Source organism: Aspergillus fischeri, genomic scaffold (assembly GCF_000149645.3).
Source record: "Aspergillus fischeri NRRL 181 1099437636245 genomic scaffold, whole genome shotgun sequence".
NCBI lineage: Eukaryota > Fungi > Ascomycota > Eurotiomycetes > Eurotiales > Aspergillaceae > Aspergillus > Aspergillus fischeri.
The window spans coordinates 1239557-1265377 of NW_001509773.1; the positions used below are offsets into that span (position 1 = coordinate 1239557).

Genomic DNA, 25821 nt, shown 5'->3' on the forward strand with positions numbered 1-25821 from the left:
ACCTAGCTTTATGGACCCTATTCCTCTGAATGATTGGGTTAACAACCTTCAGCGGGCCTGACGCTATCGTCCGGGCTCGAACTTGGCCCAGAAAGGGTACCCTGAGTGATACCGCTTGCTCTCCCCACTCATTGACTGTGTTTCTCCTCGCTCTTTTCCTCTTCGTCGCTGTTGTCCTCCGCTTCAAGTCCGCCTAATAATTAACTAGCTAAACACTCGTTGCTCAGCCTGGCTCATTTGGCATCGTCCCATCTCATCGGTCTCTCCTCCCTCCACTCTCTCTCTCTTTCCCTTCCTTCCTCCGCTCTCTCCTCTACTACAACTTCACCATCAACCCTTCCCTCTGCCATGGGTTTTGGTGACTCTCGATTGCTCTTTGTTCTCTGACATGCAAATTCCCCTTTATCTTCTCCATTGTCAATCGTCGCTTTGATCTATGGCGTATCGTCCTACCTCGTCCTTTGTTGCATTCGGCCGCTAACCTGCAGCTTCCACGCTGCCGTCCGCCTCTGTTCCGGATCTCGCAACCACTCATCCTACAATCCTCTCCTGCTTCCGAAGTTTGGACGTATCGGCCTTTCGTACAACAATTTACTTTCTGACAATTCCTCATGTCTGCTCTCGACGTTCCCGAAACTGGGTTGTCTCTACTAAGAGACAACCCCGGAGACAACTCCACTGCCAAACCGCCTCAGATCATGCGACTGAATTTGGCTCAGAGTACTCTCGATGAACTCATACAGAGCTTAAGGAAAGATCAAACAGCTCGAATTCGATTAGGCAAACACCCGACCCTGTACTACGGCTCCAAAACGCAGCAATTTCACTCCGCACCCGAAATTCACCGATCCGAGGTCTACGCCGCTAGCTCCACCGACAAAGAGAACCTATACTTCGCAGGCGTTCTGAGTCACAGGTTAGAGGTTCAACGGGCCAAAGAGGCCACCGCCGCCACTGATCAGGCTTTGGCGAACCTTGAGCAGAGCCTGAATGCTTTCGAAAGAGGGAAGGAATCGAAGAAAACACACATGATCACGAGCATTGATGAAGTCAAAGCTCTGCGAGCGGGTGATCTCAGGTCCAGCACTGGTAGAGAGGCTGCCATCCTGGCTCGAAAGCCGACAACCAAAGTGGAAATAGAGAAAGAACGTCTCCTCAAGAATACCGCCAACCGTTCCTTATCCTCGAGCCCAGCCCTTGGCGTGTCTCGCTCTCCAGCACCGATACCGCCGCTCACTCCGACATCCGCACCCTCCTCCCAAAACAAGGACCGCATTCGCCTCGATGCCCTCAAAGTACCTTTCATTCATCTTCTCGCCGTGCGGGCTGTCTCTGCCAAATTTCTCGCACGCCAAACGCGATCGTCCCTTGAAGACTGCTCAGCTCTGGCTCGGAAGTATGGCGTCGAAAACCGGATTGACCCTGAAAAGTTCGATCTTAGGGACAAGACTTACAAAGAACTGGACGTATGGAATTTTCCATACCCTTCCCAGGAGGAGCGGCAAGAAGCTATCGAAAATGCCATATCGGCGTTCGATCGGATGCGGATATCGCGCTCTGATAAACTCTGGCAAATGTTGCTCCCCAAAGAAGAACGCGGCAAGGGCAAGTGCTTGTCGCGATTGGACCTGCGGACAGGGCCCATCAAAAAGGCTCTTACTCCAAAAATTCAAGTGCATACATCTGACGATAATGGAAAGGATGGCTATACGACCGGTCACGAGACTGATAGGGTCAGTGCCAATGGCCCGACTCCAAAGCCAGCTCCCAAATCTGGCGCGCCGGCTCCAAAGAAACGGGCCAATGACAAAGATTCTTCTACCAAACGAACAAATCCTACCAAGAGCAAGACTTCCACGAATAGCACGCTGACGGGACGGGTCACCAAGAAGGCGGAGCGGAAACCAGCCTCGAAGGCGGACGGCAAATTCAAATCGGCAGAGTTTGTTCAGGAATCGGACGAAGATGACACAGACATGCCGGATGCACCGGTGCCAGCACCAGCACCAGAGAAGGCGAAGCCAGAGCAATCAAAGGTCCAGCCTAAACCCAAACAGACAGCGCCGAGCAAAGTCGGAGATCCCTCCCATGCGTCGACGCCCAAGGTGAATCAGTCCGAGGCCCTGCCTTCCCAAGCCGAATCAACCTCTCAGAATGCCATCAAGTCCGTCGCTGCGAAGAGGCCGCCGTCCAACCGGGCACCGAAACAGAGATCTCCTCAAAAACCGTCGCCTCTCGGATCCTCTCCCCCAGCAAATGCATCGGATTCCCAAAGTCGCAGTCGTTCTTCGAGTCAAAACAATACCTCTAGTTCCTCGTCCTCTCCTCTTATCACGCAGTTATCCAAACCGAACAAGGTCACAAAGTCGACTGGAGCGATCAAGACCAACGGAGCTACCAAGACAACGGAGTCTGTGAATCCTTTGAAGCGCAAGGCAGAGACAGACCGACCATCTGCAATTCAGTCCAATACGACAGGCCGCACAACCGGCAACCTAGAACACAAGCGGAGGCGGGCAGTCAGTACTTCGAGTGGCAGCACTGGGAGCGCGTCGCCGCCTCTCAGCCGTGAGATACTGCGCCAGCAATTACGAGAGAAGTCGCAGAAATTCAAGCAGTACTACGCCAAGTATCGTGCGCTACATGATTCCATGGCGTCGCATCCAGACCCACCGCGGGCGGAGTTGGAGCGATTACAACGACAGCATATTCGTCTACAACGGATGAAGAAGGAAATCTGGGACGAGCACGGACGACTCCGGGATGGTCTCTAAAGGCCCGGAGCCATTCGATGTCCTTTGCATATTGATTAAGCATTGTTACTCAAGTCAGATACAGGTGTCTGACACTAGATATGCCATTTTTTGCATGCCTATAATCTTCAGACAGCTTATTGCATATGGAAGCATAGTGAAGTAAGCTTTTTTTGACCATGCTTCAAGGCGTTTGTGATACTACTTCCTTTCCCAGGCCTCTTCTTTTCATTTTCGTTCTTTTTGTATATTTGCATTTCTGAGGCCTATCATATCGTGCTGCAAAAGCATATGCATGTAATTGAGACAAAAGAGGATTGTTGTCACGCAAGGAGTATCCTGCAAGACGCGGGCCTTCAATACGATGACTATTGTTAGAATCAAATAGAAGTATGAAGTTATTTCCAGATGTGAAAAGGGCCCATTTTTCTGATGCTATTCTCTTAGTGGTTCTTGCCCTCTTCTTTTGCTCGACTACTCAACACCAAATGCACCGAAGTAATTGGACTTTTTTGTGGCTTCAGACTACTGCATCTAATCCGTCCCAGTTCGGGGACTGCCAATTACGGGTTATTCAGGAATCCTTCCATTGTTACCCCTCCCTCTAGCCTTTCCATCATTGTCGTCAGATTCATAGTATTCTCCCACTTTTAAATCAATGCGCTCATCACTGAGCCTTTCATGGCTTTGTCAATTGAAAAGATTGTCCCACACCATCTTACTTCACATGACCTCTTTCACGGCCTTTTTTGGCCCAGCCCGGCCTCTAAGTCCCATTCCAATACGAGAAACATGGAACTTACTATTACCCCGGATCAACCTAGAGCCAGTCCACTAAGCCGCACTAGGCCTAGCTCCACCTTAGCGCACGTGGCTGGCCGAAAGTCCGGGATTGGTATTTGGCTGTATTGCTGGGTATTATTTACGGCGTTTCATTACAGTAATTTTGGTAAGGTACACCAAGGTACGGGCTCGACGACGTCATTCTTCGTTCAAGCCAGTCTGAAAAAGGCTTAGGTCCGTTTTGTTCAATAGGCGGTGGGCGAGGTTAGGTGAAGCTTTGAGGTCGGAGTTTGAGGATCAACTACATTGAGTGATTGTTTCGGTTCATTGCCTTTAACCTTGTCGCTATATGAGTGAAGAGTATGGTCGGAAATTGGTTGCCCGCTCTGAGATTGCTGAGATTGTGGATATGTTGATTTAAGATTACCCGAGTTTCGATTAGTCTCGGAGAAGACTCGTTGCAATCGGAGACCAGAACTTGAGGCACTACCTGGACCTGCGAGTGCACTCTCATTTGGGGGAACACGCACGATCGAGTGAGGCGTTTGGGCATTGAAGTTGATATCGCTACAGAAAATTAGCGGCAAATTGCTTTGACCATGTCTCCTGCCCGTGGACGAGTGCCCGGCCAAAGGAGCCCCCACGTGCTGGTGAGCTTTCCTTTTATCGCATATTAGGTTCTTCCTATCCTATGGCATGCTAATTATGGGATTACACGGAGTAATAGGTCACGGACTCGCGCGAGCAACAACCTCAACCTGTTCGTCGTGCCCCCGGTACACGCTTTATCACCGTCGATAATGTCCTTCAGTACGCTTCCGACGTTCCCTCCATGCAACAACGTGGTCCACCCCCGACCACGACACAACCACGGCCACGCTCTCGTCTAGCATCTGCAGCTGGCGGATTGATCGGTGCGGGAAGTAGTGCAGGTGGCTCTGGTCCTATTGGAAGCGGAAGTCGGCTGGCCAACACCGCAGCAACGATGGGACGACTTGCGGCGCAACCGCGTTTACCTCCGCGCACGACAAAAGTCAGCGAGAAGCTCGTCCTTTTACCGGAAGCGGAGGGAGTGGAGGGGGATCTGAATGAGGAGGAGGAAGAAGACGAGGTGGACGAGGAGTTCGTGCAGAGACTGGCCAAGGAGAGGAATCTGGATCCCGATTCTTTGCGACAGAGACTGTTGACACAAAAGAGGCTTGGGGGTGATTTTGGCGTCGATAATGACATTGCTCCTTTGCTGGCCGAAGAAGAGCTGCTGCGTCGACGCAAAGTCGCCCCGGAAAAGGCCAAAACCTACGCAGAGCGGCTACCCAAGGCCCGTCGGGCAGAAAAGTTGGCGCGTGTTACTGCTTATTGCACGGCGCAGGCTTACAAGATGAGTTCGTTGGCGGCATTTGTCAAGGACAAGCATGGCGGACGGACTAAGCTGTACGATGATTGTCTGTATACGGCGTACCATTTACCGCTGTTACCTGGTCTTGAGGGCTATCGGGTGCGAAGCAGTCCGATGGTGAAGAAACCCGGAGGCAAATCTCTTTTGGATGAGGAAATTGAGAGGAACGAGCTTCGCGACCATCATGATGACTATGTCATGGACGCAGAGGAGCATTCTGTCGGGGGTCACCATCAAAGACACAGTTCATTGCACGATGTTAGCGAATCATTGGTGCTCGATGGCACGTTGATCAACAAGTTCGAGGAGGACTTACATCATCCTGAAAGCGATACGATGAGGGATAGCAGCAGAGTCTCAGTCCCTGGTCGTCGGCCAGCCGAAGGATCTCCTGCCTCAACGGCGCCCGCACGCCTACCGTACGATGTCGCAGAGATGTTTGTTTTCAGCTACGGCGTAGTGGTTTTCTGGAACCTGACAGAGAGACAAGAAAAGGATCTGCTAGCCGATCTCGCGTTTGCAAACTCCTCTACTACAGGATCCCGCATACAACTGGCGACCATGCCCTTGGACGAAGAGGACTTCGAAACAGAAGAATTTCACTTCGAATACTCGACCGAAATTTCACGGCCTCGGGTATTCAACGACATGATCACCCTGCGCAGCGGCGACCACATGATCAAACTAGCCATCAGCCACGGCATCGCGCAAAGCACCAAGCTCTGCTTCTTTGAAGAAGTCATGGCGCGCCAAATGGCCGAGGCGAAGGACGTCCCGCGCAGACTCGCCATGACAGGCAAGCTGGGCATGAAGCGCGAAGAAGTCTTCCGTATCCTAGGCAAGCTTTTCAAAAGCCGCGTAGAAGTCAATCTCTGTAAGTCCACCCCAATAGTACCTCGGCTCCAGCTCCTTTCCTCAAGCTAACAAGCGTAATCCGCAATAGCATCCAACATGCTCGACGTACCCAACTTCTTCTGGGAGAGCGAACCAACCCTCTACCCGCTCTACAACGCCGTCCGCGAATACCTCGAGATCAAACCGCGGATCCAAGTCCTCAACGAACGATGCCGAGTATTCCTTGACCTCGCGGAGATCCTCTCCGACTCGATCGCCGATAACAGAACATCCCGTGTGTCCTTCCCACTGTTTAACCCATCTGACTGACTTTCTCACTAATCGGCTGCAATAGATCAAACCTGGATCATCATCGTCCTCATCCTTATCTCCATCGTCGTTACAACCTCCGAGGTCTTCCTCCGCTTTGGTCTGCTCTCGGCTCGCGAAAAGAACGCCTCTTCAACTTCCTTTGGCGCCATGCTTTTCTCTCGCGCTTCGAATCCGGCTATCTGCTCGTGTCCTGCGCAGGGTGCGTTTGGCATGAATGCAACTGGGCTTGGGACGCGTTATTCCTAGTCGTCTTGTTTCCAATTTGCCTGAGTCAGCATTATGCAGGTTTTCCATGACGCCGTGGCCAACATCCATATATCCGATTTCTCCGCACTGACTGCTATGATTTATTAAGGCGGCCCAGGATCATTGCTTGTATATTTCCATTTCTCAAAAGCCATCCAGCAGCCTTCGAATATTTAATATGCTTCTATCATACATACAGTTGTGTAATTCTCATTTACAAGGCAAGGTTCCTGCGTTGATTCTTTGACAAAGGAAAAGGTACAAAGGAAATTCGAGGGGTTAAAAAGACAAGCGATAGGGGGAATAATGTATCAACAATGCAGACAAGATTAGATATAGGGGGGATGCAAGGGGATTGAAAGCACGCAAGATAATCACCAATCCGATGCCAACACAGATAGAAAACAGATACCCGAATTCCCGAACCCCGTCCTACCTAGCCATGAGCCACCCAGCTCTCTATTGATGCTTCATCCTGGTCGTGTCACACATTAAGCAGAAAGAAACGAATAGAGAACGCAAATCAGAGCTAGTCCGGACTCCTCCCAGCGCGCTTATGCAAGGCCTTATCAATGCAAAGTAACCGTGAACAGAAAGGAAACATCCGCAAGGGCAAAAGAGCATGATTATGATGATGAGGGAGATGAGCAAAACGAAGACAAAAGGAGATGGGTAAAAAGACAATGCAGCGCCATTTAGCTTCTGCTAGGAATACAAGGGGGAAAAGCCGGACGGGGACAAGTGACAAAGGAAAAGCGGATACTCCGTGCGCAAGAGCCATGTCGTTGCGCAGCAAGGAATTGATTCGATAAGATCGAACCAAATGCGGGTAGATGACTACTGTCAAATGCGGGAATTCTCGCATTACACGGGAGTGGACCACCCGTTGTCCCCCAATCTCGGCTTCAGTTCGTAGTTCTCAGGCTCAGTGCTCGTTGGCCGCCTAATGGTCGAGTTGGGAAAGTACATGTGCGGAGGCATGGAGCTGGGATAAGCTGGACCACTTGGCTCAGGATAGTTGAAATCATTCACAGACCCCGGAGACGGAATGCTACCGTGAGACGGAGAGGCCCAGCCCAGACTCGTCATGTGCGGACTCCCGCTAACACTGTTGGGCCGGTGATCACTATTAGCAGGCGGCTCAAGCGGCTGAGGGGGAGCGTATCCAGAGGGGTGCGATGTCATAGATGGTCGTTGGTGTGGCGCACTGCTGAAGCTCGAGAGAGACGGCGACGTGGCTGTTGGCGAGGAGCGAGGGCTAGCCTGCGAGAAATCCCCCCGAACGTGGGGGGGGATAGATCCGTTCCCCATGTAGTAGTCGCCAGCAGAACGAGGCATGTTCAGAGGTGGTAGGTCACCGGGAGGCGGAATGGACACAGGATGGTGCGCAGGGGAAGGCGTCGAGTGAACAGAGGCGTGCTCGGAGAAAACCCCATCACCAGGTGCCCTTGCTCTCTCTTTGTTCTGTCTCAGGTTGGCTTCCGTCTCTGCAGCAGCCTCCTCAATGGTTCCCGTGTGATGATTCTGATGACGGGTCAAGGTAGTGCGACGAGTGAACGTCTTCTGACAGTTCGCATATGGACACTTGTACGGCCGTTTTCCAGAATGGATTCTGCGGTGTCTGGCCAAGGAAGACGAATCGCTGAAAGGCTATCGAGATATTCGAGTCAGTAAATGGATTTCAGCTACAGAACAGAGTATGTCTGCATACCTTGCCGCATCTCTCGCACATATGGGGCTTCTCTCCAGTATGAACACGAGAGTGCACAGTCAAAGCCGAACGTTGAATGAATTGCTTCCCACAGCCGGGCCAATCGCAAGCGTGCGGTCTTATCCCTGTATGGATTCGTTCTAGAATATGGTCAGTGGCTCGATGTTTTACTTCTCGCATGTATTCCCATGGAAATCTTACCATGTCTAGCGAGGTCACTACGCCGAGCGAACCCCTTGCCACAAGTCGAGCAGTGGAAGGTCTTCGGCGGAGGGTCGGCCCTTTGAGGCGTTGCACTACTGGGAATTTGAGCACTGCCGGTATAAGCTCCAGGGACGTAAGGATTCTGCAGAACTGGCATTCCACTATTGGGTTGTCCATGAGGCGGATACCGCATGTCTTGGGCCATGTTGGGCATAGGGTTCAGCGGAGCGTGCGAAGGATATGACAAGACTTGTTGATCGGAAGCTTCCGACACTCCAGGCTCAGGCTTCATCTTGGGCGATGATGAAGGATCCAGGTTGTGGTGCACAAACTGCTGTTGAAATTGAGCTTCTGCTGCGATAGCGGCAGTAGACCCTTTTCTGTTCAAAATAGTTGTGATGTCCATGACCCGACCCAGCTACGAGCTGAGAAACGGCGGTCAAGGACACTTGAAAATGTCCTGTTCTAAACTTTCCCGAGGAGCAGCCGCAGATTTGTCTCTACGGCTTTTGCTGACTCTGAAGAGGCGCGGATATGTTGACCAGCTAGAGTAAACGTAGTGAGTGGCTTCCGTGCTGCCGTTATGTTGTGATTGAAAATCGTTCCAAACTCGGTTTGCGCGCTGATTTACCAAGATCTCCGTCAGTAAAGTGAAGGCAGAGAACCGGGAAAAGATTGCGCTGAATTCAGCTAGATGAACAAGGGCAAATAGCTGACGCATTTCGAACGTGGCAGTAAAAAGGAGGTTCGAGGGCACTCACCGGTCCTCCTGAGCTGCCTGGTATTCTCACGATGTTGAACGTCCTTACGAAAATCGCGAGCCCTGACTGAATGGATCCAGGGAAGACTGAGACACTGATTCAAGCCCCCTCGGAGATCTGCAAATACGAGGAAATCGCGAACACCCGCAGACCAGACAAACCAGGGGTTCCAAACTTTGTGTATCTGTATGAAACTTCAGAATGCTGCACGCTTCTCGCTGTGTCGCCCGGCCTACTCGGATCGGTATCGGTAGAGATTAGGAGGATGCGAGTGATTTTCCAGCGACAGACAGATTGTACTCGGTTTCGAGCGCGTCTCAAGCGAGGAGGGATGCGAGGACCTGAATACCGGGTATGTTCGTACTGCGAGGCGAGAAGTCACTAATCTCTGAGGTGTACTGTTAGCAGGTTGAGCTTTCATGAAATTCATAGTAAATATATGCACTCCGAGAGCACCAGACAGCTGCAAATAAGCGGTTGCAAAACACTGTTTGTTGAGCATTCCAAAGAACTGAGTCTCTGCATTTGCACAAAGTATAGACAGTGGAATCAATGTCCGCGGAATGTTCATAGCTTCCAACCGTTATATCCAAACTGAACGACTTCCTATGCGTCAAGCGATCTCAAGCGCTCCAAGAGCGAGTCGAGCGGCTGAGCAAAGAGTCTCATATCACAAACGAGGCAGACGAGAGAGCGGGGACCATGTAGAGCCCCGGCGAAACAACGGAGGGGGAGAACGTACGGGATAAGCAGACTCCGCGAGAGGAAAAGCAAGTCGAGCAACCAGCGACAAAGAATCCGTACCCAGTGAGGAGGGAGAATGGAAGAGAAGATCCTGTGCTGAAGCTGACCGCGGATGGATAGGTCGCGAGCGGTGGCTTGGGTGGAAACTAGAGGCCGAGGGAGGGAAAAACAACTGCGACCAGAAAAAAGTTCCGCGGGTTCAAGATGATGTCGATGGGACGCTCGTCTTCCGCGTGGGAAACAGTCACCGTTGGTCGGGCGGGACAAAGGTGCGTTGACGCTTCGATGAATGATGGACAGTGAGAGAAGGAAATATGACAAAAAGATTTTGATGATGATGATGATGATGACAGCGGTACCAAGTAACAGCAATAATAAAGGGACGACTGCCGGAGATCGAGTACCTACTTAAGTTATGATGGAAGGCTTCCAGAAACACGTTCTTCCACCATACCACTACCGTACAGCCCTTTTTTTTAATTTATTTAACCATTTATCTAGTACGTGCCTTTTAATTGCGATGATTATTATTAGCAAGTATTCAGCGCGTTTTATTATTTCAATAACAAATCATTTATTTTCATGGGTTATTATTATTTATTAGTTTACCGACCTCCTACTGGTTCAGGACTGAGCAGCCTAACTAGTCAACGGACACTACTACTGGTATCAGCACGTTTCCACTAGAACGCCGCCCCCAAGAGGCCTAAGTGGCTCCTGTTGAGCACTTGAACTGTTTGAACTTTGAACAGGCTCCCCCGAAAAGAAGCTGGCGGCAGCAGAAGGTCACCATCATTTTCCCTCGGCTCCACAACGTGGCCTTCCCCGTCCCCTTGGCCGTGCGAGATTCGGCTCTAGTGGTGGAGACCGTATTCAGACTGGTGCCGATCTGTACGACGAGTAAGGAATAATGAGCAATGTCTGAAGACTAAAGACGATACACACGATGATCCCTGGTGTCTGCTCTGGCCCTGCGGTGATGCCTCATGATCTCAATCTCGTGGCTCGTTGATTTCTCTGGTGATGGGTGTTTCTCCATCCCTCCTAGTTTATTAAATTTCCTGTCTACCCCTCTAGACTCCTCATAAGGTCAGGGATGAGGGTTCATGACGCAACAGGGCCGGCGCTTTCGGTTATGACTCTTTTTCGATTCAGGAACCGAGACGAACCAGCGCATGGCCATGGCCCCCTGAGAAGCTTACTTTTCTACTGGCTACCCCGGAATCTCCTAAGACATTCATCATTCTGCAAGGATGACCTGCAGAAAGGAAAAAAGGAGAAATCAATGACAAGGGGATAATACGCCAGATACGATCACTATTTTGGGACTTGCGACTTGCGACTTGCGGCACACTTTCCGGCCCCGTTATCACTCCCCTACTGCAAGATTACTCGCCATTGTGCGACACATGGAACCTTACAAGTGCAGACGTACTAGGTAGTTTACTCCGCTTCTCGTTGCCGGCAATGAGTGAGGATCAATTACACAAGGCTGACGAAATGCTCTGATATTCAGGAGACTAAGAAAAATAGGGACAATGCTCATTTGTTAACAGGGAGGCCCTTGCTCAAAATTCAAAAGGTGCGATGCCGCTGACTTCTGACTCGGCTAGTGAGCGATCAGCAACGAGCATCGTCTTCATAGGACGGGCCTGACAGGAGTAAACCCAATCGAAGCCTCCAAGGGTCACAAACTCACCATTGTTTAAGCCCTTCAGCCAAAATTATAATCGCGCATGGCGTCATATTAGCGAACAGCAACGGTGGGAAAGTTAATTTCCTTCTAGAAAGTTTCGAATTGTGGATGGCGGGCACAGGGCACTAATTGGGTAACAATGCAACCCTATGTCTCTAGGCCGCGGAGAAATAGTTGTTTACTCCATGACTGACAAGTCTTTGCTTTCCGCATAACAACGGATTTACCGCCCCGGTCCATTTACTGATCAGTCTGCATGTCACGTCGGACTGCATGCTTACTGGGGCATCACAGACTTCACCAACTTCAGCATGAAGCTGGGGACTCCATCTACTGAGTCGATGACATGGAATATGTGGCTCATACGAAGGGAGCAGTGGGCTAGTTTCGCCTAGTTCTGTTACTAACTCACTACTTCCTAGTCAGCTAGTGCTGGCTGGAAACACTAAACTGAGACTATGTGTCTTAGTGCATGGACCATCCGTATCGACGGTACAATAATAATGCCAATGCCTTGGTCATTCTCCCCTTAGCAGGACCTGATGATTGGTGAACTGTTCAAATTGACTCTCCACAATCACATCAACTTCAGAGCCTACTTTAGTACGGAGACTACGGAGTACTTGACTTCATTGCTTCGTAGGACTAGGGAGTCAGGAGTCAGACACACAGGGGCCACGCGGTTAAACGCCAAGACCAGTCCGGGCTTCCGAAATCCTTCTAGAAGGTATTCGGGGGACCACGATGGAAGCATTTGTTCTCTATCTTTCCCTGTTCTGATTCCTCATTTCTGCGTCCGTCGCAGCCACCTGCAATCCTGCGAGTAAGGTTCTAGGAGGTCTGAACATCAATTCTCAAACAGTACAAACCTACTCCGTACAACCACTCTCTTTCGTATACTTCCCCTAGTTGTCACAGCGCCATTTAAGTGCTGCAGAAGTCTTTGGTGGTGATCTCCATCAGCCCCATGACGCGGATCGCTTTCCCCTCTCCTTGTTCGTCTTGCCTTGTATGGAATAGAGCCATCTTTGACTCGTCTGATCGTCAACAGCGATCCAGTTTATACTTTATACCGTACAGGCTATTCGGAGCCGAAAGTAGCCGGGAAGCTATTCTTGACACCCCATGATCGTGATCCCATTCATGACATTCAGGATTCTCCTATTGCCTGCTTCTCGATATCTAAACACCGCCGACGGCAAGTGACTCCTAAGATTCTCATTGGACAAATCACTTAGTCCATCAACGCCTCGATGTTTGAGATGGTTTCAGGTTACCCAACTTTCGAGCCGTGCCTCTCCGTAGGAATCCGTAGCTTACTGCCAGAACAAGGCTACGAGGAAAGGGGAGAGCCCACCCGCTTGTGGTGGCTGATACACGCACTAAAAAAATTAAAATGGGTCTGTGTGTTTCTATACACCAGTAATTTGCAAGAATATCATAATAATATCGATCACCATAACATGAGACATGCTATCACGCTAGGCATAAATTCTCAAGCCACTCCTGCACTAGTACCGACTGCGTAATGTTCTAGAAAACTTCCATGGGTGGGATCATCTCCCCTTTTCGCTTACTATCGATATTTCTCACATCCTCGTCACTCTCTGTTCAGTAGGTAGTCATGAGCTGTTAGTGCTACTTTGTACACCGGAAGATTGTGCTTTGACCGACATTGCAGGTCTGCAAGCATATACGTTGTTCAAGTTCATAGATGCGGTACTCCATAGCAACACGACACAGCACAACACATAACATACAAGTACAAAGCGTGGCACAGCAGATGCGATCATGTAGCTTTCCACCAATCTGCACTGAACGCAATTGCGGCAAGCCACACGGGGTATCCTGCGATGCTCCTTCACCGTCCAACGGCGAAGATGCCAAATCGAGAGCACCCGATAGGACTAGAACCTCGCTCAGTAATGGGTAGTACAGGGGGAAGGGAAAGTGAACGAGATCAGGTACCCAGATACTCCCTCGTCAGCAATCAGTGCTGCTGCAGATAGTTCGTTGAATAGGAGTACTGATATCCATAGTTCATACTCCGTAAGGTACTCGTTAGTGATACCATCCCTAAATCAACAGGTGAACCCACCCATCACCCATCATAGTCGCACAGTCGGCTCTTTCCTTCGACAGGCTTGGTTAGTAGGTGGATATATGACGAGTCGTACCCTCGCTCCATAAACCATGCTACTGAACCAAAAGGATATTATTAAATCAGATAAATCAGAAAAGGAAGACTTCTGGAAGACGCGTAGAATTTTTTTTGTCTCCCCAGGAGGATCCACCAGCCCTTGCACTGCTGCACGGCAAATTAAGAACGTTCTGGCGTATTTCCTGTTTGGGGTTACGATGATGTCCATTGCCGCGATCTTGTCTCACTCTTGAGTCTTGACTTGTAGTCTAGTCTTGCCCCTTTTTCCATACTTGTAGTCTGCATGTCTTTTGTGGCCTTGGCTTAGATGTACTTTTGTCATGGACTGTCGATCGTACCACAGGTCTTCAATCGAGCATGATGCCAGGTCGACTGTACGGACTGGTCTTCAGCTGTGAGGGGAATACTGAGAGAATGTACTCCATCTGCATTTCAGTCTCATCATGGGATCTATAAATGTTATTACGATATTGTCGTGCTTTGTATGTGCCACATTGTATGCATGTCCATCTAGGGGAAAGATATATATATATATATTTTGAAAGTTGGAGAATCCCTATGAAGCAAGCCAAGCTGTAGCTCATCCGATAAGAGGCAGTGAGCAATACCTCAAGGCATAGTCTGCCATAGCTGCCAGGGCTATCTATTACGTTCAAAGGAAGAAATGCAGAAAAGAGACGACTATATATGTATATCTGCAGCTTATGTCCTACGGCTAGTACTCCTGCATATTTGCTTCCGGCTCGACTCACTAGAAAGAAGATCTTGTTCAAGACAGCTATTGACGAAATATTGAATCCACAGAGAAAGATGGAATGAAAATCATCCATGTATTAAGAGCAATGTAAAAACAATCGTCAGAACTTCAAACCTGAATAGACGTACAATCTGCTGTCAAAGGCTTGGCATGTTTGCCATTCTTTACAGCCACCGCGGAATGGGGAATCGCTTCATCATAACAGGAGCACTGATCTCAATTCCACAAGCTCTATCTACAGAACCAATCTGCTGTAGGATTCTAATGGAATGACAAGACCACAATTCAGCTGCAGCGACTCAATGTTTGTGACTCGATTGCTTCACAACAGGCCTTACGCTAACATGTTTGTCCAGATAACCTCGCATCGGCCATAGGCAAGCGCACTTGCATTGATCCATCGCACGAAATCGTATCGACAATCTGCGGCTCAAATCAAGATGAACTCTATACGGACAACTTCATTTCGCTCGCTCGCCCCCCTCCTCCGCCGCCTCGACACTCCCCGTGCTCATTCCACCTCCTCCGTCTCCGCAAATGAACTCTCGCATTTCTCCGCCCTCGCCAGCAGCTGGTGGGATCCCGTGGGCCCCTCGCGCATCCTCCATCTCATGAACCCCCTCCGCCACGAATTCATCGCCTCCTGCCTGGCCGAGTCCCTGCCCCCGCCTCGACAAACCACACCCACCGCGACCACTACCAACACCCTCCGCTACCTCGACGTCGGCTGCGGCGGCGGCATCTTCGCCGAGTCCCTCGCCCGCACAATCCCCATCTCCCCTTCGTCCCCGACGACCCCCACCTGCGCCGCCTCGATCACAGCCATCGACCCCTCCCCAACCCTCATCAAGATCGCGCGCGACCACGCCCGCCTCGATCCAAACGTAGATTCCCACCTCCGCACCGGCCGCTTCAGCTACCAGAACCGCACGCTCGAGGACTTTGTCGCGGAGGTCCTCCGCCAAGATACCCCGAGCACCTCCCCCGTCCCCGAGACAGCGACACAGGCGGAGGCCGAAGCAGACCGGAAATTCGACGTCGTGACCCTCTTCGAGGTCCTCGAGCATGTCGACTCAAGCGCGGGTTCCTCCCCACTGGCATTCCTAACAGACTGCCTGCGTCTCGTGAGACCGGGCGGCTGGCTGATCGGGTCAACGATAGCGCGCACCCTGCCCTCGTGGCTGGTGAACCAGGTGATTGCCGAGGCGCCGTGGCCGATTGGCGTCGTGCCCCGCGGCACGCATGAATGGAGCAAGTTTGTGAATCCGGATGAACTGGAGGGGTGGATGCAGGAGGGGTTGATGAGGAGTTCGGATGGGGCTGCGGCGCGTGCGGGCAGTGAGGCGCTGCAGGGTATGAAGTGGAAATGCACGGGTGTCATGTATTTCCCTGGCTTGGGGTGGAAGTTGGTTCCCGGGTCGGAGAGCTGGGGCAACTACTTCTGGGCTGTGCGGAAGGGTGGATACTGAGCTGGAGGTTCTTGTACTGCTACTTGTATATTATGTATAGATCTGGTTTAGATAACGGACAAGCCAACAGAAGTACAATCTCTCTCAATAAGGATAGAGCAGATTTGCTGTGATTTCAGTAACGAGCACTGAACTATTCTGCTCGAAAGTGCCTTATTCTGGTGGAGCAATTCACACAAGGGCGAATTTTCAATCCTCCAGCGTGTTATGCGTACGGGGTCTCCTCACTAGTATAGGCTAGAAGGCAAGCAATCCCCACTCGCAATGTAAACGAGGAACTGTCCCTCGGAGAGCCCAAGGTATCAGAGGGGCAGTGGCGTAGAGACCTGACTGGTAGCAACTGGTCTAAGTCTCTTCTGCATACCTTCCTGATCAACGGGCCAAGGTACTGCGGTGGGACTGCGACAGAGAAGTCTCCTCGCAGGTCCACCATAGACATACAGCCATCGCGGCTGATGCCGAACTACTTCTTTCCCTTCCCCCTGCCCTTCCGCTTATTGTTGGCCGGAGGATCCGGAACACTGACAGTCCCCTGCACTACATCCTCACCTTGATCCTTGAGCCGTTCCGAGCCGCTGATGAAGAACGTGAGGTCACGATTCTGCTCGGTCAAGTCTGCGTTTGCGGCTTTGAGCTCCGTGACTTCGGCCGTTAAATGTTCGATACGCTTCATAAGGCTCTCGTTCATTGTCTTTTCCTCTCGCCATTCCTTCTCCATCTTGCGCGTCATGGCTTCGAATTTCTCTGCCCGTTTCTCCGCTCGAGCCTTGTCCCGCTCGAGGCCGGGAAGGGTCTCTGCAGTCAGTTTATCGTACTGCGCCTGCAGGACCCGCAGACTGGCAGTCGCCTTTTCGGCGGTTTCCTGTGCCATGGAGGCCGCAGCGGTAGCCTGCGATGCCTTGTCGGCAGCTCGCTCGACGATTTCCTCGAAGTAAGCGCGCTGACTTTCCAGCTGGCTCGTGAGGAGGTGTGTGTACTCGACGCTCATGTTCTCGAGCTTTTCGCGGGGCACCGCATCGCTCCAGTCGGGAGGATCAAGCGCGCTATTGTCCGCTGCAGGGAGTTCCACCAGCTTACCGTCTGTCTTGCTCTGGATGATCCGGTGGACGTACGCATCTCCTACATAGCTCCACACGCGTTGACTGGCAAGATCCATTGCAAACGCATGCGAGGTCTCCTTGTAGTGCGCGAAAGCGTGCGCGCCGTCATAGCGGCCGCAGCCGACATTTCCACAAATGAGGCAGATCCAGAGGTTGATCTCGGAGCGACAGACGCTGCACTCTGCCGGCTCATCTCCGTAGGCCGCTCCTTGACTGCCCCTGCGGAAATCATCTTGGGTATATCGACACACCGGGCATCCGCTTCCTTTCCATTTCTGCAGACAGGTGCAATGAAAGACATGTTGACACAATATCGTCAACAGCCCCGTCGTCTCATCCATGCGTTCCAAGCACACAGGGCAGGTGGGTAACTCGATGAGCGCGGGTGTGGGAGGCGCAAGGGGCTTACTCGAGAGGGTGGCAGTGGGTATGGAGCTCGGCTGAACAGAGGTAGACATGGCCGTCCGCTGGGGGCTTGTCGCAGCATGCGAAGCAGAAGGCGCGCTCTGCTGGGATGCGGAGACGTCAGAGTCGGATTTGACAGCTTGTATCTCAACCGTCTTCACGAAAACGACATGGCACGTTTCCGGCTGTGGAAGAAATCAGCATGCGACACGAATTGAAACACTGAAGCCGAGGAGACTCACCTCCATGCTATTGAAGACTTTACCGTTCCACTCCTTCTGCCACTCCTTCGCCTTCTTCCCACTCCGAAACTTCATCAGAACCATATACCGATTCGCCCTCGCCGTCCTGATCATTCGGAAATGGCTCACTTCATCCATTGTCGCCTCGCCCACGAAGCCCAGAAAGTCCGAAGGCGACATGTAAGATGGCACCGCAAGTATGCACAGAGTCGTGCAATCCTCATCCTGGCGCAGAGAAGGTGAGTGGCCCTTGGCCGGCGCATCCTGGCGCCCGCCGAGCTGATCATACGGCTGTCTGGCCGCCGCCGCCGACCCTTTCAGCTCCAGGGGGTAATCCTCACCGACGAGGAACGGCGTCTCCTCTGCATCTCGGTAAAGGTGCACAATACCCCAGATACTTTCCGACGTCTGCTGATCAAGTGGTATATATTTCCCCTTGGTGCGTAGCCCGCCGAGAATATCGGTGCCGATCCCGGTCGCAACCGGGTTGTCCTTGACGTCTCGCTTGCCAATCCGTTTCGAAGCCGTTGCGCTTTCGTGTTCCGAGGGTACCATATCAACGCATTCGATTGATATTTTGTCTAGTCTGAGATCGTTCTCAAAGTCGCTCGCACTCGTCGGTGATTTCGTGTAGAGGTGGGGTACAGTAGGATGGGTCGGCGCTGTCGCGCTCGCCGCTGGATTTTGCGTTAGAGCTGCATGATACATTTCAGAGTTCTGCAAATTCTAGGCTATGAGACCTACATTGAGAAGAAGTGGTCCGAGACTGGTGGCTGTTATAAATCGTTGATATCGACTGTCGGGCCCGCTTCTGGAACGGGAGCAGAGCTTCACATGCAGAGTCAAATGACAGAGACGTAGGTGGTCGATGGTCGACACTCTGAGAGGCGAATCCAAGACCGGACTGAGGACGAGCAAACAATTCGATAGCCAAATGATAAAAGTAGGAGGACATCCCGACCGATGCTCATTCCCATTGCTAAATTGCTCGTGATATTGCAGCTTCATTAATTACCTCACAGTCTCCAGGATATATTGTTGCTTATCACTCCGCTTTCGGTTCCTTGGTTGGCACCGGAGTCACGTGCGTTGTGGCAAAAAGCCTTGACAAGGGAAACTCACTTACGGAAAGAAAATGGCGTTGTCGAAGGGTCATTTGTAACTTCTACAAGCTTCTACAAGTTCACCTGAAATGAGTGTTACCAGAGATATCAACTGGTCCATTGATTCTTAATAGAGTATGTAATGCGCCGTAATCGTGGCGATAAGAAAAAGAAAGGTATGCCCAGCGTAGCCTTATCGATAGAAACCATAAGCCATCCAAACGCCATGCAGGCCATTCAAGCCGTAAAATGTCGTCAAATCAGTGAAAGGATGCCTTCTCCCATTTAGCATCCACCGCGCAGACGCAGCACCAGGTGGAGCGTGCTCTCCTTTTGAATGTTGTAATCGGAGAGGGTCCTCCCGTCTTCCAACTGCTTACCAGCGAAGATGAGACGCTGCTGGTCAGGGGGGATGCCCTCCTTGTCTTGAATCTTGCTCTTCACGTTGTCGATCGTGTCGGAGGACTCCACCTCCAGGGTAATGGTCTTTCCGGTGAGTGTCTTGACGAAGATCTGCATACCACCACGCAGACGGAGGACAAGATGCAGTGTGGATTCCTTTTGGATATTGTAATCAGACAAGGTACGGCCATCTTCAAGTTGCTTTCCAGCAAAGATGAGACGCTGTTGATCAGGAGGAATACCCTCCTTATCCTGAATCTTGCTCTTGACATTGTCGATGGTGTCCGAAGACTCCACTTCTAATGTGATAGTCTTTCCGGTGAGAGTCTTGACGAAGATTTGCATACCACCACGGAGACGAAGGACGAGGTGGAGAGTCGATTCCTTCTGGATGTTATAGTCGGACAAAGTGCGGCCGTCCTCCAGCTGCTTACCAGCGAAAATCAGGCGCTGCTGGTCGGGAGGGATACCCTCCTTGTCCTGGATCTTCGATTTAACATTATCAATGGTATCGCTGGATTCCACTTCGAGAGTGATGGTCTTGCCAGTGAGGGTCTTGACGACTGTTGTGAATGAGTCAGCGAGCGATCCTAAAATGTGGCCACCAGGGTGGCGAAATTGGGCAGACGGCAAAGTAACTTACAGATTTGCATGCCACCACGAAGACGGAGAACCAGGTGCAGAGTAGATTCCTTCTGAATGTTATAGTCGGAGAGAGTGCGGCCATCCTCGAGCTGCTTGCCAGCGAAAATCAAGCGCTGCTGGTCAGGAGGGATGCCCTCCTTATCCTGAATCTTCGACTTGACATTGTCAATAGTGTCGCTGGACTCGACCTCCAAGGTGATGGTCTTGCCCGTGAGAGTCTTGACGAAGATCTGCATGGTGAGGACGATGTGAGGAGTGTTTCAGTCTGCTCGTTAAAAGGATGATGATGGAGTATTCAACAGTAGGAGGAAGATAGTAAGGAGATAGTGGAATACCTCAAAGAGGGAGAGAGATAAAGGAGAGATGATGAAATGATGGAAGGAGCAGGAGCGAGAGAGGGAAGGAGGAGAGGTTTAAGTACTCCTAAGAGGAGAGGGGAGGAGGCGGAGGCGAAGCGACTTAGTCAGGCCAGGCCAGGACCAGAAACGGCGACAGTGAATCAGTGATGAGATAGGCCGGATAACGTGACGCAAGGAAAGTTTGAAAGAAGGAGCGGCAGGGACATTTTTCTGGCACCGCCTGGCGCTTTCCCTGGTTTCTGTTTGGCCATTCACATCCTGCGCCTGGCCAAACTCTCTACAGATACCTGGGGGAAACTGCTAGAAAACTGCCTTTCCGGTCGTCGCTCGGCCTGATGACTCAATAATAGGCGCCTCAAGTACCTTGTAAGTACCTTGTAACTATCATATTTGGTAGCTGAGTAATAATAGTGGCATATATTGATGACAAACGGAGCTTATTCTACATCCTCCTAAGGTACTCTGAAGTGAATAAACGGAGACACGGAGTACAACGGGCGGAAGTTCCATCGCTCCTTAACCTTGCCCCTATTCCATACCTTCAAATCTCTTTCCTGACTTCCATTGTCTGGGAAAGCTGCGACTAGACATATCACTACTTTCAGTCTATCCCTAGTCCGAGATGTTTCCTACAGTCTGTCTCCGTTTACACCCGCCACTGACGCCACTGGTTGCCGTCTCACACCACCTCGACACCCAAGATCCGATTAGCCTTGCCCAGACTCAGAGAAAATTTCTTCTTCCGAAATATCTACCTTTGATCCTGCCGTGAATCCCTTGATACTGTTAATTATCGCATTTAGCCGCCGGAGATTTCTGTGCTGCTTCAACTCTCAGTTTCTCACTGCGTCATACACCGATGACGTGCCTTATCGGCCGGAGAGGGGGTGGAAAGTGGACACCTCAGCTGATAGTGTTGTCACTACTAAAGACGGCCGCCCCAGGCTACCACAAATGGTAATGCGGGACAGCCATCAGGCGTCATGTGATCTTCGCATTCGGTAGATTCTCTGCCTTGAGGCCTTAGGCAATGCCTAATTAAGGCAGCCGTATCCACTTCTCCCAGATTATCTGGTATACGACATTGTTCAGAATGTTGTTTGGATGACCCTCGACCTAGAGGCACACAATGATAATCCCAATGCTGCTTGATCAAATGGCTCTACAGCCATCGATCCGGAGTCTATTCGAGCAAAGAGAGGAATAGCTAGCTGGGGAACATATAATATTCGTGACGGGAATTGCAAATTGCCTTGGTATCCAGCGAAGTTCAATCGGAGAGTAAACAAAGCTTAGCTCCTAGTTTTTCCGTGGAGCGATCATAATGCCCCTCATAGTTAAACACAATAATGAAAACAAAACTCGCTAAATGAAAAGGAAAATGCAACTCGGTGAAAATGACGCGAGAACTAGCCTCTAGCATACGTCTGCAACTCAGTTGCGCGCTCATCATCTCTGCTGTCAGACATCTTCGTGACCATACAATATCATGACGTTCGTGATACTCATCATCGCTGTCGAAACACTATGCGAGAAACGTATATCACTGAGAAAGAAGCAAAGGAAAAAAAGGAAGAAATAAACGCTGTCAATCAGGGTCCACAAAAGGTCAAGACAGCAGGAAAGCGGCCGTAAAATAAGACACAAATGCGAAAAGAGTGATAGTCGCTTTCGCTTCAGGCGAATCTCGTAAACATCAAGGTCGACATGTCTCATATTGGGTTGTACTGCGCTGGCTCAGCCGTAACACATTTGGGCCGATATAGGTCGTGGTTTTTTTATCCTCATATCTCGTCATCTTAATTTGCGCGAACCACAAGTCTTGAAATGAATTTGTTCGACAAGCAATCAAAGTCATTGCGGTCGAATTTCGAATTCGAGCGGCTTCTCAGATAGCTCTCTGTGGGGCAGGTTAGTGTACTCAGCAACAGGTTAGGGCGAAACAGATGGCCGCTTACCGTATTGCTTTACATGTTCGCGAACCTCGGTCATGGTGTTGCAAACATCTGGATTCGAAAACAGCAAGTGGTGGTGCTTTTGTGTTTCCCAATCAGTGAAAGCGGGGAGTTTCTGCGAAATTGCCTGGAACAAGCCAACGATGACTCCGACAGGGATATTCTCCATATCATTGCAGAACTTCTCCACAGCGGCAGGGTCCTTCCGAGATGTCAGTAATTCAACCTTTCACAGCAGTGCTTAATTGCCACTCACCGGTGTGCGGTAATGGCAGTCGAATTGCATTTCCTCCCACACTGCCAATAGGATGCATGCTAAAATGAAGATCGTAGGCCAGTTCTTCAGTTTCTCTCCACTATACACGCTTGAGTAAAGACTCGACAGCTCTTCGAGGACATCCTTCTGCAGCTCGCGCCACATATTAGCCATGGCGCACTTGACTTGGAAATTGATCATGACAGGCGCCATGATCTTGCCCTTGAACTTCGATGATGGGTCCTCAATCTTGCCAAGGAAGCCATCTTCTTCGCCTATACCCTCCACCATTGTGACATGGAGAGTCAGGTTGTAGGCGATGATGAGCTTCAACGCTTTACGGATCACAGGTAGCTTGGTGCGGAAGTAATACCGGAAGGCAGTCTTGAGCATCTGCGTCAGGAATGGTGTGCCCTCGAAGTAGTCGTCCACAAACTTCTCAAAAGTACCATTGCCATCAATGTGGCGGTCGAGATAATCAGACAACATGGCATGTGAGATACCTTCCATACCAGCAGATAGTTTGGCGGTCTCGACCTCGTACTGGGTGGGTTCTCGGTGCATCGATTCGACCCAGTCGACACTGAAGCATTGATCATCCCGGACGTAAACCTCCCGGGCGTTAATGGGAAGAATCTGACCATAACCATGGGTGATGAACAAGGTCCTTTCATGCTCTGAGAAACCCTTGATGTTTCCGACCGAAAATCCGAGAGTAATATGACGCTCGTAGTCCGCTTTCCAATCCTTCATGAAGTACCCGATTTCCTTGATGTCAATTCTTGTGCAAGGAACTTGCCATAATCTAGCATGCGAGGGTTGACAACCGGCACAGGGCTCGCCCTTATCACACTGTGAAGGTTGCCCCGTCAGTCAAGCGCTGGCAGATTTACGGATCGGAAGAACTTACAGTCTTTTTCAAGAATTTGCAACGCAGGCATGCTCTCAACTTGCGAATTTCGCTGGCTTGCTTTCTCTGATCCGGCTTGAGCGGGCCCTTTCGCTTTCCAACACGTTTCTCGCCTTCCGGCTTTCCAGCTTGCGATTGCTTGCGGATCTTGGTCTCCGCAGTCTTCGCGGCGATTGGGCTTTTACGCGAGGGTTTCCTACTGGGCGGCGATGAGGATGACGCCTGTGATCCAGCAGACCTGGTGGGCGAAGTGGACTTCTTGGAGGGAACAGGAATAGGTCGCACAATTGCTACAGGGCTGACTGCAGTAGGGGACCGGGAGCCGTGGGAGGTGTGATCGTAGGAGACCCGTCTCGGCATGCTGAAGGCAGACTCGAAGTTAAGATCAGAGGTGGGCGAGTTGATTGGATTGGAGATGTCAACAAAACTGCCGTAGGAAGTTGAGTACGATGACTCAGAAAGGCTCCGGTCGTGCAACGTTTGCGTGGGATTGATAAAGATGCCCTGATCGGGGAACATGAATTCGTGAGAGTGACGGGGTTCGATGGCGCTCCAGCCGTTATCGCTACTCGACAATGACCGTACTTCCAAGTAAGTGTCCGTGGGGGAACTGCTGCCAATCAAGTTGCGTGGTGCAGCGTAGGATGACAAATCTGGCAGGCCCTCCGGGAAAGACATCAGCTCAGTTTGGAGATCCTGGTAGCCAAATGGAACCATGTCGACTGGCGCAGGTAGTGGCATATAAGCACTTTCCAAAAGACCGGAGCTCATCTGGCCCTGGGGCGGAGCCATGACATCCACAGGAGACGAATGGATGGGCATTCCATAGCTTGAAGTCGTATATTGCTGAGCCGACGAATGATCCTCCTCAGTGTACTGAAGGTGGGGTTGCAGCTGTTGGAAGTGCCAGTCGACCATCAGGTTGGGATCCTGAGCTACCGACTGTTCATATGCGTGACCGCTAGAGATGTCTCGCGATCCCTCTGTTCGCTGGGAGCTCTGATGGTCCACCGCCACGGGCCATGACTGAGGCTGGATGTAACTTCTCGAGTCGTAGTCAAGCCCGATGAAGCCATCGTTGGTTATATCGACATTGGACATTGTCAGAATCAGCTATTTACGAGAGATCAAGAAGGAAATATAAATGCAATAATTGAAAAAAAAGGAAAATCTCAGCAAAGAAAGACCAGACAAGGTGAGGGTGGTACAAGAGAGTTCACAGCAAGAGAGGTTGAAGGTAAATTCGTCGCAGAAACCTGAGGACAAATGCCACTCGGATGAGCAAAATGCCCAAAATCCGGGGGTATGAGAGGAAGAAGAAGAGGGAAATCACAGGCATAGAGGAGGCGGTGGGGAACGAAGCAGCGGTGAGCGGAAGCTGCGTCTTTTGGAGCTGCGCTAGAGGATCCTGGGAAGGAGTTATCGCTATCGTGGGTGGGGTTGTTGTCTTTGCTGATGGTCACCCGGCGAGGATGAGTGAGGTGATTGGATGTAAACTGGGGACAAAGGTAAATGCCACGCCGGTTTCCTGCTAAAGCCTCATTTGATTTTCAAGGCTACTCTGACGAACTTACCAAGCTAGGCTGTTTCGGGAAAAACGACAGGTATTTTATTGACTGAGGGTCTGAGACAATGAGAATTAGGACGGAAGAGGTGCGCTTTGCTTACAGAACGTATAGACACCTATGTCGGTCGCACCTCATGAATCACGATCATCATCTTGGAATCGCCAAGTGGGCAGTACAGCGATTTAACAGAAGTCATCAGAGATTTCCGAATCTAAGGTATGAAGCCATGCACCTAATGCAGCGCTTCTGAAACATGTATCTACCTCGACATCACGGCCTGACTGTGTCTGAAAGTCAGCCTCAGCATACCCTTGAGTAAATACGGGAAACCCGTACCGAGTTCTTTTGAGATGCTTTAGTACCACGGTAGCGCTGCGGACTGCTCCGTGGACGAGACCCAGGGAGACTCTCGGGAACTGGAGATCAGTGGAAACCGTCAACAAGATCAGTGCCAATGGTAAGATACTAGTCACTGTTTTACCAGCCCGGTTACCTTACTGAGCCGAATGACTTGAAGTCATTATCTGATTATCAATCGTGATTGGCAAAGACTTTCAATTCTGAGGCGTGGCAATACTCGGACAGACCCCGCTGACAATCCATACAGTATCGTACATGGTTATACATTACGATCTGTATGGAGATTATGAGGCGATCATGGATCATATGTGAGTGTAGTCTGCCGTACATGCGACTAAGGCAGTCCAGTTGTCAATCGCTGGTGATGGATTGGACCGCCAACCAATTATGGCCAGAGTTCAGACCAAGCGTTGGATTTGTTGGCAACTAGGGTGGCTGACTGTGCAGCAGCTCCATCTTTGACAGTACGTAATGATACGGACATCATCGTACCAAAACTGGGATACTGCTTGTCAGAATGAGACCATTATTGCCTAGCAAGCATATCAGGCCACTTGTTCGGAGATGCTACCTGTGGTGATGCTAGGTAGAAGACGACATTTGCTGATGATTATTGTTCGAGGGGAAAGCTCTGAACTCTCCTGCTAGAGTGTTTGTGTTCTGCTCTG

General features: G+C 50.8%; 7 protein-coding genes across 7 annotated transcripts, besides 3 other annotated features; 3 read left to right on the top strand and 4 right to left on the bottom strand.

Moving 5' to 3' along the window:
- Nucleotides 1–611: 611 nt before the first annotated feature.
- Nucleotides 612–2774, top strand: NFIA_105670 (uncharacterized protein; the record flags this gene model as incomplete). Its single annotated transcript, XM_001266975.1, has 1 exon — nucleotides 612–2774. One exon carries the CDS (start codon nucleotides 612–614, stop codon nucleotides 2772–2774), a length of 2163 nt encoding a protein of 720 aa, XP_001266976.1.
- Nucleotides 2775–4135: 1361 nt separating this feature from the next.
- Nucleotides 4136–6345, top strand: NFIA_105680 (RMD1 family protein; the record flags this gene model as incomplete). Its single annotated transcript, XM_001266976.1, has 4 exons — nucleotides 4136–4186; nucleotides 4264–5806; nucleotides 5876–6061; nucleotides 6122–6345. 4 exons carry the CDS (start codon nucleotides 4136–4138, stop codon nucleotides 6343–6345), a joined length of 2004 nt encoding a protein of 667 aa, XP_001266977.1.
- Nucleotides 6346–7209: 864 nt separating this feature from the next.
- NFIA_105690 (putative C2H2 finger domain protein) lies at nucleotides 7210–8666 on the bottom strand (the record flags this gene model as incomplete). Its single annotated transcript, XM_001266977.1, has 3 exons — nucleotides 7210–7995; nucleotides 8057–8196; nucleotides 8258–8666. The coding sequence occupies 3 exons, from the start codon at nucleotides 8664–8666 to the stop codon at nucleotides 7210–7212; spliced, it is 1335 nt and encodes a 444-aa protein (XP_001266978.1).
- A 1428-nt stretch (nucleotides 8667–10094) lies between these two features.
- Nucleotides 10095–10115: a microsatellite.
- Nucleotides 10116–14819: 4704 nt separating this feature from the next.
- Nucleotides 14820–15848, top strand: NFIA_105700 (3-demethylubiquinone-9 3-methyltransferase; the record flags this gene model as incomplete). Its single annotated transcript, XM_001266978.1, has 1 exon — nucleotides 14820–15848. The coding sequence occupies one exon, from the start codon at nucleotides 14820–14822 to the stop codon at nucleotides 15846–15848; it is 1029 nt and encodes a 342-aa protein (XP_001266979.1).
- A 463-nt stretch (nucleotides 15849–16311) lies between these two features.
- NFIA_105710 (putative RING and UBP finger domain protein) lies at nucleotides 16312–18550 on the bottom strand (the record flags this gene model as incomplete). The annotated part of the gene is made up of 3 exons (XM_001266979.1): nucleotides 16312–17538; nucleotides 17596–18272; nucleotides 18340–18550. The coding sequence occupies 3 exons, from the start codon at nucleotides 18548–18550 to the stop codon at nucleotides 16312–16314; spliced, it is 2115 nt and encodes a 704-aa protein (XP_001266980.1).
- A 433-nt stretch (nucleotides 18551–18983) lies between these two features.
- NFIA_105720 (ubiquitin family protein) lies at nucleotides 18984–19981 on the bottom strand (the record flags this gene model as incomplete). Its single annotated transcript, XM_001266980.1, has 2 exons — nucleotides 18984–19663; nucleotides 19744–19981. 2 exons carry the CDS (start codon nucleotides 19979–19981, stop codon nucleotides 18984–18986), a joined length of 918 nt encoding a protein of 305 aa, XP_001266981.1.
- Nucleotides 19071–19588: a microsatellite.
- Nucleotides 19071–19662: a microsatellite.
- A 1922-nt stretch (nucleotides 19982–21903) lies between the features above and the next one.
- NFIA_105730 (Zn(II)2Cys6 transcription factor domain-containing protein) lies at nucleotides 21904–24326 on the bottom strand (the record flags this gene model as incomplete). The annotated part of the gene is made up of 4 exons (XM_001266981.1): nucleotides 21904–22004; nucleotides 22063–22261; nucleotides 22316–23167; nucleotides 23226–24326. The coding sequence occupies 4 exons, from the start codon at nucleotides 24324–24326 to the stop codon at nucleotides 21904–21906; spliced, it is 2253 nt and encodes a 750-aa protein (XP_001266982.1).
- Nucleotides 24327–25821: the final 1495 nt, after the last annotated feature.